Source organism: Genypterus blacodes, unplaced genomic scaffold, assembly GCF_046128005.1.
Source record: "Genypterus blacodes isolate CSIRO-AG114 ecotype Tasmania unplaced genomic scaffold, CSIRO-AGI_Gbla_v1 ptg000066l_1, whole genome shotgun sequence".
Classification (NCBI taxonomy): domain Eukaryota; kingdom Metazoa; phylum Chordata; class Actinopteri; order Ophidiiformes; family Ophidiidae; genus Genypterus; species Genypterus blacodes.
In genome coordinates, this window is record NW_027466878.1 from 432501 (window position 1) to 445640 (window position 13140).

At 49.3% G+C, this 13140-nt stretch overlaps 1 protein-coding gene across 1 annotated transcript in view; it reads right to left on the reverse strand.

Annotated features, from left to right (window-relative positions):
• stk11ip (serine/threonine kinase 11 interacting protein) overlaps positions 1-9923 on the reverse strand; it is a 17989-nt gene extending 8066 nt beyond the window's left edge. The window contains 21 exon segments of the mRNA XM_076155237.1: positions 308-405; positions 1068-1180; positions 2234-2510; positions 2632-2795; positions 3980-4223; positions 5407-5517; positions 5620-5837; positions 5923-6438; positions 6584-6662; positions 6771-6947; positions 7098-7139; positions 7310-7399; positions 7518-7621; positions 7992-8121; positions 8210-8281; positions 8372-8479; positions 8583-8678; positions 8765-8839; positions 8930-9132; positions 9431-9541; positions 9769-9923. Coding sequence (XP_076011352.1) covers positions 308-405; positions 1068-1180; positions 2234-2510; positions 2632-2795; positions 3980-4223; positions 5407-5517; positions 5620-5837; positions 5923-6438; positions 6584-6662; positions 6771-6947; positions 7098-7139; positions 7310-7399; positions 7518-7621; positions 7992-8121; positions 8210-8281; positions 8372-8479; positions 8583-8678; positions 8765-8839; positions 8930-9132; positions 9431-9497 — 2984 coding nt within the window. The 5' untranslated portion in view covers positions 9498-9541; positions 9769-9923.
• Positions 9924-13140: the final 3217 nt, after the last annotated feature.

Consider the following 13140-nt stretch of genomic DNA (forward strand, 5'->3'; position numbering starts at 1 on the left):
GAGGGATGCATTCAAAACAGTGCTGGGTTCAAAACCCGCTGAGACTGAAGGGGCTTTTCTGTGTGAACCCAAGCACCAGGGCCGCACCTGAGGGGACTGGATCTCATGTCGTGTTACAGAAGAGAAGAGACGAAGACGGAGAGAGGAGACGAGACTGCACAGGCTCACCGAGGTCAACGGGTTCTCAACATGTGACCCAGAAACCCTGGGCATGTTACGCAATAACAGGAGCCTGCATGACAGCCCTGACTCACGGCTGCAGTGTGGCGCAGGACTCCTTCCTCCTGGGATGCGTCTCTGTACTTACTGGCTCTCTGAAGTCATTTCCAGGATGTAGATCCGCAGGTTGGACACCACCAGGAGAGCGGGGACCTCGCCTGGCTCGCCCAGCTTCACAGCCGACATCTGAAGGGACAGAACAGAAGCACTGAGTTCCTGCTCTCATACGGGGCTGTGACTGATGTAGAAGGCATCCTTAAGTCCATACAATATCAGTTCACAATGACAGTACAGAGAAAAGCAGAAACTTCAGGTTGTTTGAAGCTTAGAAGAAGAGCAAATGTTGCAGTTTGTTGTGAGCTCTTGCGAGGGTTAAAGCCCATGGAGGAACCCCGTCACTGTGTAAACAAACACAGCTCAGATGAACGGAGCGCGGCGGCGGGGGCCTCCTGTCTCCAGCTGCGGTTTGCTCGGCCCCCGTTCCACTCTTTGCTCTCCGTCCAGGTGTCTGACAGGGAGACGCCACACCCCGCCGCTCCGCAGAGCTCCCGATGCGCCGCATATAAAGGAGGGGGGGGGAAGGGGGGGCTGATATCAGTCAGAAGGGCTTAAAGAGAGGAGAGCGGTGGGAGCTGTGGTCGGGTTTGAAGCCAACGTTAACATGGAGCGATCCCGGGCCCTCAGCGAGACGTTAAGGGGGCATAGGAAACTGGAACACCAAAACATTGTGCTGATGACATTGAGCGACCAAAGCTCTGCTCGTGTTCAACAAGTTTCTTCACAGCTTTAGACACAAACATTTTCTTCACAGTATCTATAATGTTTCTCCTCTCTTTCTCCTCTCGTACCTTCAGGAAACACCGGACCTCCTCTTCCTCCTCGAAGACCTCCACGTCCAGGAAAAGCTGTAGCCGATGGTCCACCGCCTCGCAGTCCTCAGACATCAGGTCCAGATGATCTTCTAGAGACAGAAGCGTACATGTTCACACCCACGCTAACGCTCATACTTGAATTCGTTTCAGGCCGTGAGTGGATTTGTTCAAACGTCACGTAGCCGTGCGGACACACTGCCTGACGACGGACTGTTAGTCGACCAGAACGGCCAGAGTAAACCCCAGTGACAGCAGCGAGCGCTCCAGACGCTAACGCAGCGCTGTGAAATGTAGGTGAAACTGATTTGGCGTCTCACGCCAAAAGTCTTAAGGAGTCGTTTTCTTGGCCTCCCTCAACCCTGAACCCAGCAGCCAAGATGTTTCCTATGACTTATGGTTAGAGCTGATGGGAAATGACAGGGCGAAGGATCTGTAAGGAGGATGTAAACACACACGGGGGAGGAAAAAAGCCTTTGTACCCTGGGATGAGCGTCTGTGCTCTCTCTCTCTCTGCTGAAGGTGAGAGGTGTACCCAGGCACACACACACACACACACACACACACACACACACACACACACACACACACACACACACACACACACACACACACACACACACACACACACACACACACACACACACACACACACACACACACACACACACACACACACACACACACACAGGTTGATTGAGCACACAAAGCCCCCTTTCATAAGCAAAGGGAAAATTGGTGCAGTGCGCCACAACAATGCGTTGAGTGTGTCGCCATGGAGCCACAGCCGGGCCGAGCCGCTGCCGGTGCCTGTGTGGTTTCTGCTGCTCTTGTAAAAGGAGAGGAGATACAGAACGCTGCTGTTACCACGCCGCTCTGCCTTTCTGAGGCCTTCATTCCTCTCCCATCACTTCCAGTAATGACTCCAATCTGTCTTGTTGCACGGTTACCATGCGGTTCATCTAAAAATGGCAGACAGATGTTGGTGGGGGGGAGGGAGGGGGGGGGAGGACGCTGTCACAGCATCGGCGAGTTCTTCTGAGGGTTTCTGTGCCACAAGGAGCAAATACTTTCCCATCCCCGTTCACTTTTCATTAGGATTTAAATGTGTTTCAGGAGAAGCGGCGGAGCTAAATGATTCCTACCACATGTCCCGCTTCCTCCTCCGGCGTGCTGCACCCGGTGCTGGCCCGCAGGCGGCGTGGTGCCAGTAGCGCCGTAGCGGTAGCTCCCGGCCAGATCCTCTTTGCTTTGGCACTTGGCGCCGCAGGGGATGCTGCGTTGGGCCGAGGCTTCGCCGTCGCTCTCCCCGATGAAGAAGGAAGGTCCCTGAGCGGTGACGAAGGACAAGGTGGGCGCCTCTGTGGTGAGGGCAGATTCCAGTATGGGGCTGCTACTGACACTGGCGTCCGTGTACACTTCCTGTCCAGAGAGAGAGAGAGAGAGAGAGAGAGAGAGAGAGAGAGGCGGGGGTTATGAGGTTTGGATTGATGGATTAGGTTCCAAACTGAGCGAGTGTGAGCTTTGTGGCGTTCACACACACCTTGCTGATGTCTGCGCCCGTGAGGTCTTGCGTCAGGGACGACAGCGATGCGTCCGTGTCCTGCCGCGACGGACGGGGGATGGGCGTGCTGCTGTAGAGAGGCGACCGGCCGGCCAGCTGGACCACGTGGTCGCTACCGCACGCTGGACACACGGCGCCGTTTCCTGAAAACACAAACGCACAAGCGGGAGGATTTACAAACAGCTGGAGGCTAACATGATGACAGACAGCTTGTTTCTGTGTCGTGTTGACACTGTGGTCCTTTAACGTTCCAACTTTCTGTCTGTGTGTTCATTTAGTTGATTAATCAAATACACCTTTAATGAATGAAACATCGATAAATAAGCCACAAACGGCCTTCACGTGTTCCAACCCACAACCTGAGGGATTGAAATCATAGGAAACACAGAGGAGCAGCGAGGAGGAGGAGGAGGAGGAGGAGGAGGAGGAGGAGGAGGAGAGCTGCAAAACAAATCCAGCGGATTAAAAAAAATGACTCAGTGAATCTCAAAACAGACACGAGTGAAAAAATGCCTGACTCCAGGCGGTGGTTTCCTGTGCACTGCTGGCACACCAGCGCCTCTGAGTTCAGACACGTGCGGAGGAAGAAGGTATTTGTTGCCTGACTTTCTGCAGCACAGCCGACTGAGCACGCTAACAAAGGAGCGCTCTTCCAACAAATCCACCCTAACATCTGCGGAACAAAGCCTGTGTGTGTGTGTGTGTGTGTGTGTGTGTGTGTGTGTGTGTGTGTGTGTGTGTGTGTGTGTGTGTGTGTGTGTGTGTGTGTGTGTGTGTGTGTGTGTGTGTGTGTGTGTGTGTGTGTGTGTGCGTGCCAGAGCACATGGTAATGTCAGGTTTGGGTTGAAGTGCAGGGAGCGACTGGTATTATCTGTCTCCTGCTGATTACGGAGGTGGGAACAAGTCGCTGACGTTGTGATAACTCCCACCGTGCCGAGCTGCAAACCAAAGTTTGTTTTGGGAAAGGAGCTCTGGGTGAATGTGACAGCTTGCCAGGTGACACACACACGCACACGGCCTTGTCTGTTGTCTTTATCTCCACTTTTCCCTGGAGTGGGTTTGGGCTGTTATCTACAACAACACAGATAGGGAACAACATGGCTGAGATCATTGTGAGAGAATGGGACCATCCCTGACCGTGTGTGTGTGTGTGTGTGTCCTGAGCGTGACTCATGACACACACAAGCCAGAAGCCGATTCTTCCAATTCCTCCCTCATATCCTACTGGAGTCTGAGGTTTTGTTGGATTTTATTCCCCGTTAAAGAATGAAGATTAAGATTAAACTGAGGCAACCGCTAAGGAAGCCAGCAGTCTTTCTCCTCTCACCTGCGTCGTCCTCATCGTCCTTGACCACCGATAGATACTCCCCGTCCAAATCCACCACGTCCTCCGGCAGCATGGGCGCCCCCCTCCTCCGCCCTCTCCCCCCGTCCTCCTCCTCGTCCCTGTCCTCCCGCAGGGTGAACTCTAACCTGCAGCGGAGGCACTGCAGCCGTGAGCGGCCGGCCTGCGCCTGAGAGTCACGGAGCTGGTTCTCCTCCACGACCACCGACAGCACCTCAGTCAGAGCCTAGACCGACAAACAGAGACGTTGTTACAGCTACGGAGGGTCAAAGAGTCCGAGTACTCCGACCACACACGTGTCAGAGACCATCAGGAGGCTGGATGCTGGTTTACTGCCCAAAATTATCTCAGGTTGGACTGGATAGAGATGTTTGTACATTTTGAGCAGTAAAAGAAGCATTTGGCTTTTGGTTTCCGACAAAACTGAGGAACCAGGGGAGCCTGAGTGACGTCTGAACAGTTTGTTGGCTAAATCTACTGGCAGCGTTTGTTCACAGCTCATCAGCTCGCATCCCTCCTTGTTTTTATGAGAAACAGCTCCGTCTGAAAGTACAAAACAGGCAGGAGAATGATTTGCCTGTTCTAATAGCAGTTCTGGTTTTGAGGGGTTAAGTCCACATGTTGGTTAAGAAACTAATATTAATGGAGACCAGAGGCGAATGACGAGCTGGAATACAATTCGATCACAGTTACCTGGCATCAATCTGGGAAACCTGCTGTTAAACTTTATTTTTATGCGTTGGAAATACTTCATTTAAAGACCGAATGTGTTCTACACTTTCACTGCTACCGGGAGTTTACAATTGTGGTCGGATTTTTAAACGTTACAAGACAAAGAGTATCGGGAAACTCTAGTGTGAAGAAAATAAAGAGTTAATCAGCTGTGATTTGGCATGAATACGGATGGAACTGAGCACACACACACGCACACGCACATGCACACACACACACACACACACCTAACAACACATTATCCGTTTCTGTGGCAGCTAATCTGATGTTGCACAATAAGTGACGACAACAACACTCCTGATGTGCATCATAAACGAGGCACACACACACACACACACACACACACACACACACACACACAGTCCTGCTGGCTGCTGATCAACCTGTAAACTCAGCTGTGTGAGGTTGTGTTACAGGGGGCAGCCTGAGGGCAGGATCAGACAAGTCCAGCATGTTCATCCAGCCAGACTCAGTAGGTGGCTCTGCCCTCCTCACACTCTTCCTCGTGTGTGTGTGTGTGTGTGTGTGTGTGTGTGTTTATTCCTCCCTCTCTCAGAGCCAGGGCCCTTACTTGTACCATGTGACAGCAGCAGCAGCTCTGAGCTTGTTAGCTTAGCAGGCTGCTTGTGTAAGTGTATTATTCCTGTAGTTACTATCAGAGGGAATGGAACCCTCACCTGCAGAGCCTGCTGCGGGTCGTCATCCAGCATCACGTAGCGTCTTCTTCTCTTCTCTTTGCTGATGTATTGAAACTGAAGCTCCACAGCTGGAAGCATCTTTTCTGTCTCCTAAAAGAAGAAGAAAGAATTGAGCCTCTTCCTCTTTAAGCACCTGCTATCCCTCCATCTCTTCCTGGACCCCTTCCTTCCTTCCTTCCTTCCTCCTCTTACCCCTTGGGTCCAGGCGGCCTCGGTGGTGCCCACCCGGGACAGGCTGTCCAGCTCCAAGCGGCATCGCTCCGAGCCCCGCTGCATGTCCACCTCCAGCACCAGGCCCTGCTTAACGCACAGGAACACCTCCATCTTCCTCCTCCTCTTCCCTCGGACCTCATCCTGGTCCTCCTCTTTGTCCGATAACACTCCCACAAGCAACGGGGGACACAGGTCGACTAGGAGGAGACAGAAGAATAGGAAAAGGGCCGGGAAACTCCAAACAACAACCTCCTGAAAGTGTCTTTGTCTCGTCATCCTTACCTCCCAGATCCTGCTCCTCTTCCTCATCCTTGATGTCACAGCTCTGTGTTCCAGCCGACTTCTGGGATTCTGGACTCTGCCCAGCTGGGCTCGCCGCTCCCTGGTTCGCCGCCTGGCCGTCTACCACGCTGGTCTCCAACGTGGACTCGGTGTGTCCGGGGCTTTGGCACAGCCACTGTAAGGTGGACTCAGTTTCCTGCTCCGTGTCGCCTTCAAGCTGCTCCTCCCTCGGCTCTGAGGACAGCAGAGGTGGAGGAAGGACGTCGGGGACCTCCAGGGCCGGGGGAGCTGGCTGCCGCTGCTGCTGCTGCTGCTGCTGCTCGGTGGCGGCGGATGGACAGAGGGCGGCGTTGAGGCCGTTGGGGAGGTTCTGGGTCGGCTGGACGGTGCTGCTGGCAGCGACGGTGGAGGCTGAGGTTGAGTCCAGATGGTGCTGGTACCGCAGCCAGTCCTCACCCAGCTGCTCTCTGAAGCTGGACATGCGCTCGATCTCCTGCTTGTGGGGAAGAACGATGCCTGGGGAGCACAAGAGATTCACTTCATTCACATTTACCCCATTTTAGAAATTGAAGACAAAAGCAACTGTAGCCTGAGCAAATAAAAGAACATCCTGTACTTTCATCAAGACAGAAAACAAAGAAGAAGACATGGAGACACAAACCGGGCGTGGGCGGGGGTCTGGACTCGTAATCGGTGTCACTGGGCTCTGAGATGCTGGCCCTCCTCACCCTCACCTTACTCTGAAACACAAACGGAGCGGATCAGCTGGATGGAGCTCCATCCATCTTGTACACGTGACTGGATGATGATGATGATGATGATGATGATGACGATGATGATGATCGTACCCTGGCTTTCTTCCGTCGTACGCGCGAGACTCCCACATCCCCCGACTGGCCGACCGACAGGCTGTCGCTCAGCTCCCCGGCTCCGCTCGACCCGTCCTGGTAGCTCCTTTCTGGCGCCATGGCAACGGGAGGAGGGGGCTGTGCTGGCACGATCAGATGCCTTGTTTTGGGCAGAACCTGCGGAACAATGAACATGGGACTCTTAAATGGAAATGAAGGAAACAAAACTTGATGTTAATGTTTACTTTGCTCTACTAGAAACACACTCACACACACAGAGTGGGTTTACAGTACAAAGTGATCATGTGATTGATGGGGGGAACTCACTGATAACTCTGATGATGACAGCTGAGTGCCGTCAAGTCTGAGCTGTAAAGGAACAACAAACACAACATGAACACAGCGTCTATACAAAGAGCTTCTTCATCCTCTTTACCTTCTAATTACACTCAAAGTGATACGGCAATTATCCACACACACTAAGTGCAGGCTCAACCAACAATGGTGCCGTCTCATAGGCGTTCATTTGCTCTACTCACTCGGAGGTTGGCGGCTTTCGGGGAGAGGTGGCGGACGGTGCAGGGGCGATGGCTTCTCTGGAAGAACAACGGGTTTCCCTCCAGGCGTAGCTGAGAGCAGACAAGACCAGTTGTTTACGACTTTACAGTGAACTTTGTGTCGGCCTCACATATATAGAGCGCGTGTGTGTGTGTGTATGTGTGTGTGTGTGTGTGTGTGTGTCTTTACGGTGTTGAGGCAGTGCAGCATGGAGAGGGGAGCCAGCTGAGAATGCTCCAACAGAAGGTTGTAGGCCAGGTCCAGGTGCTGAAGAGACGACAGCTGCTCCACACCTTCATAATGGGATAGAACACACACACACACACACACACACACACACACACACACACACACACACACACACACACACACACACACACACACACACACACACACACACACACACACACACACACACACACACACACACACACACACACACACACACACACACACACACACACACACACACACCATGCAACATTAGCGCGCCGCTGTCATACTGTTTCTGTTGGGGTTCTGGATGAGTAAGACAGTATGTATACACAGACATTGCCTCATTGCCGTGAGACGATCCAAGACAAACAAACGGACTTCCAGTACTTTGAGACGTGAACTGACTCAGTCCCCCCCTAATGCGTACGTCATGTCAGTCTAGCTTACCGTTGATCGTCTCCAGCTCGTTGTTCTTGAGGACGAGTGTGACGAGTTTGGCCCGGGCGCTCAGGCTAAGCGTTGGCGCCCTCTGGAGGCGATTGTAGCCAAGGTTCAAGTGTTCCAGCTCACTCAGAGGCTGAGGGAGAGGGAGGAGGGAGTCAAGTACAGCAAAGAAAAGGTTGTTGTTGTTGTGATCAACCAATCAAAACTGGCAGACGTCCTACCCTTAAAAATTCAGCACACTCCTCAATCTTGTTGTGGCTTAGATCCAAAGACTTCAGGACGTTCAGTAAACTCTGACACAGGAAGAGAGGAGGAGGTTTTTAACTGAGGTTTCACAGACTGAAGAGGTGAAGGAGGTGTTGGGTCACTCCACTTCCTCTCACCAGTGATTGGTCGAGGCAGACGATGGAGTTGTAGCTGAAGTTGAGGGTGTGCAACTCTAACCAAGGCAGTGCAGAGCTCAGGTCGCCTCCACACAGGGAAAGCAGCTCCTAGAATACACACACACACACACCAACACAGGTTTGTTTCTGAGGCTGCCTTGTAGCCACACACCTGGTGACACACACACACACACATACAAACTGAGAGTACCTCCAGGGTGTGGAGACTTCTCGAGCAGGTGAAGACCTCCAGCTGGGAGTAAACTCCTCTGAGTCCCTCCAGACAGTGTGGAGGGATACGCTTCAACTAGTGAAGGAGGGAGACATGAATGTGTTTGAAAGGACATCTTCAATCTACAGAGAGGAAGAAGGTGAAGTCTGACAGTGACGTACCTCCAAGCACTTCAGAGATTTGAACGGGAAGATCTTCACCACTGACTGAAGCCGCACTCCTGCAGGGTGGATGAGCTGTGTCAACATGAAGTTAGGTTAGAGAGGAGAGCTCCAAACACAAACACACATGTGGGTGAGATGAGGAATGAAAGGGGGGACGCCCACCTTTAGGGAGACGGTCTTCTGCAGCACGTCGAAGAGGAACTGCACCTGCAGCAGGTAGGCAGTGTCTACAGGGTGGGAGGGCAGCGCCACAAAGCCGTGCTGGTGCGTCCGCGGCAGCAGGTGATGCTCGAACAAGCCGGTCAGCTGCGTCAGGCTGGAGGCGGGCAAGGTGAGCGTGCTGCTGCCATCCAGCACCAGGTCACCTGTGAGGAAGAACACACAACTCACTCTGAGGTCATCACAAACACAGGGGGGGGCTTCGAGGTTCTGATCTCCAATACAAATGAACCTATTTCCCTATAGAATCTTCTTATAAAATAGAGTGAATGAAGTGTTTTGTGTTTACATGCTTGCTTTCCTTTCTTCTTCTACACAACAAATGCAAAATCTGCAAATCTTACTGTGGAGTCTTCAAGTTCTATTTAAACCTGTGCAAACATTGCCTTTATAAACAACTGTGTGTGTGTGTGTGTGTGTGTGTGTGTGTGTTCGTGTCATTACCATTGTTCCTGAGGAGCGTGGCTAAGCTGTGTACCAGAGATTTGTGTCCGGGGGGAGAAGCCTCCATCCTGTAACAAGTAGTGAAGGCAACACTGTGACTCCGACAACTAGCTGTAGATTAGAATGAAGTCCGCTCAGACACAATAACGCACCGCTACAACGACAGACACACAAGTGCACTTAGAACACGACATTACGTTTTCTTCTCATCGACGAATTGTGCGTCACACTGAGATTGATTCGACTTGTGTGAGCTAGCTCGTTAGCATTCGCGGCTAGCTCCACTTCTCTCAGATAGTTAGCCAGTTTCTGCTAGCTGAGCTGAAATGACAACATACCTGTGTGGTGACAGCCAACACACGGAGCAAAAACATTAATATTTCACCTCCAGGCGAGAGGAATAAAAGGAATTTATCTTTGCATATTGACAAAAAGGCATTTTGCTGTTTCACAGTAATGTTGACATTTCTGCGTCACATGACAGTAACGCCTGTTTCCTCTACGGTGGCCCAGTGGGTCCAAACAAGATTTTGCTTTTAAATTAGGCTTCAACGGTGGCGGCTAATTAATGTTTTTATTTATTTTGAGATTTGTTGCCGTTTTCTAACACATTATATCTATTAAAAATATACATCTATTGTAAAATACGTGCTTATATATTTGGTGTAAAACAGCAATTATCATGTTCAGATTAAGTTTGGTTGTTATGAGTATGTTCATCTAATATTTTGTCATTGAAACAAAGAGTTGACAGCAAACCTAAATCAATTATTCTCTTGCTGGATATATTAAATATTTGTTTAGGTTTAGAGGCTCTTTAGAGTTCTTAATAACAAATAATTTATCAGAATTTTGATGATTACGGCAAGTGACCACTGAGCGGTGCACCGACCCAGGGAGCACACGCACACGCACACGCACACAGCCTATGTAGTTCTTCATTTTAGCCTGAGGGAAATTCATCAACCTAAAGTCTAGTGTCATTATTTCAACTCTTTCAAGTGTAGCCTCTATTAAACCCCAACTAGGTACTAAGTATCATTACATTACATTACATTACGATCATTTGGCAGACGCTTTTATCCAAAGCGACTTACATTATATATTACCACCCTTCGCAGAGGGGGGAGCAATTGAGGGTTCGGTGCCTTGCTCAAGGGCACCTCGGCAGGGACTCGAACCGGCAACCCTTCGGTTCTCAAGCAGAAGCTCTACCCACTGAGCTACTGCCTCCCAGAAAGGAAAGAATGGTTGCTTTGGGATTACTAGCTTCAATTGAATAATAAAAGCCCCCAAATGTGGAGTTGTGAAATAATATGAAAGTTGGAGGTTTTTCTGGTCTTTTTAGATAGCTGAGTCATTGGTGTGTGTGGGTGTGTAGCGCCATCTGAGATACAGGTACAGATGAAATATAGGGCGATGGCAGCTCAACTTTATGTACTGTCTGAAATGCATTGTGTCATCAGATGGGAAGAAATCAAATATGTGCAAAATACTTCACTACATCCTCCTGTATGCTATATTTTATGTGATGATGCACTTTACAAATAAACCTGAGTAAGTGGATTGTGTAAGATATTTGACAGCAACGACAGGCCTATTAGATGTTGGTGCTGACCTCAGTTTGTTCCAGGAAAAAACATTAGTGTCATTACTGTAACGCTGATGTCATCTTATTAAGGGGTCGAGAACTTTATCTGGACCGACTGCAAAGCCGCACATTAATAACAGGTGATGTTTTAACGAAGCAAAGGTCTTTATTTTTCTTTATCCCTGAGGAATATGTAACTCTGTTGCTCCGCTACAGATATTTGTAAGATTTGCATGAGCAAATAAAGCAAGAACTTTCCTAATTTGCACATGCATCGCTTGTTGCTAGGGAGCAAACAAACACACACTCGGGCACATGCAGGCACAAACACACACAAATACACACACACACACACACATTTTCCATGTGGGACTTGTGATGTGAACATTTCCATGTTAGGATTTATGTACTGTAATTTGGTAAACATTTCCATTTGGTGACATGATGCTAAGTTGCACCAGTTTAAGTGAATTTCAACCAACTGTGCATGAAAACTTATTGAGACTCTTTTCTTCTATGATCTTGTTTATAAGCTTGAACTTTCACACAGTTTTCAACATAAAATGCCTGCACAGATTTCTCTAATTCACCTTTGGTTTCACCTCTGTGCCTTTTGTTCGGAATTCATAAAATGGATACACAACAATCCAGCTGTTTGCATGATCTAACCGAGACTTGGTTTGACATAGATGCATAAATGTGATGATAAATGATTGTTCCACGCCCCCCACAGCGCTCCGAGCAAGGGAACCTTTCAGTGATGACAAACAATGGACGTCATACAGAGGTCTGGGGAGGTCTAGATGTTGTTGGGTCACTAACCACATTTTAGCATTCTCTGCAAACTCCCTCTGTGCTGATTGTGAGTATATACATATTGTTGTCTTACAGTCTCATTAAACAAGTGTGTGCTGAGAGTATTATCTCAGTCTATAATGTTCTGAGCTGTGGTCATTCTTGCAGCTCTGATCTGGATATAGAAGAGTATCAACCTGAATGAAAGAAATAATGAATGAATCTTTCTGAATTGACACACACACCACTGGATGGCACTGTGACTTTGAACGCCAGCCTTTTTCCTCTTTGCTGTCTCAAAGTTAACATGATATCATTTCAGTTGGTGCCTTTGATTGCATTTGGATAGATTGCAATTGAAATATTTAGTCAAAGCGTATTCAGGTATTCACACTGAATTGCCGTCAGCTCATGAACAATATGAAGTTTGATTTTGAACAAATAGCGCATCAGAATCAAGAGCGATAGCACAGAAATGAATGATGTAAGCAAGTTCTTCAATGGTTTTTTGTGTTATAATGAAATCCTGTGTTGGGGGCTTGGAGGACTGTAACTAAGACCTGTTGCATACAGAACGCTCTCTGTCACACACTGTATATGTCCGTGACCCCATGCCTCTCTATATCAATGTGGAGTTTATCCAGAGTTTGTATTTACTTAACAATTCCATGGGGAGGAATTTAAGTAACTGACCTTGGTGGGGATTACTTTGCACACATGGGCAGATACTGCGGCCTGTTAGGCCTATTAGCAAGTGGCCATCCCAGACACAAATCCTGGCCCCCAGGCTTGTATTTATAAAATACCAAGCCTTCTCTCCCACTGCTTTTCCATCCACAGTTTCATAAAATGACATATGAGGTTCTATGTGCAAACAGCCCTCTGGGCATCCTCATGACTTACACCCCTGAGATACAAGACGGCTTCAAATGTGCCCTTTCTCCCTCCATCCGCCTCCAATGTGAGCTAGGATGCCAATAGTGAATAGAGCCAAATAGTATTAAATCAGGGATCACCCACAAAACAAAATAATCTGCATTTATATCTGCGGATAAGGTTACACACGCCACTTCTATTTCTGGGCCCGTGGATAAACACCGATTACTCCACCGCACTAGACGGGGTTAATAGAAGCTTGTTCCTCAAGGCTTGGCCTCTCCGATCGATTGGAAACATTGCTGTATGCATACACAGTAGCATTACTGTACACAGGTATACATGTTGGTAGCAGCTGGCAACTTTTAATTGAGTGTCAATGGACATGTCAACCACGGCTGGGAGGTCTTTCCATGCGAGGAAGGTTCTGCACATAGTCCTTTAGTTT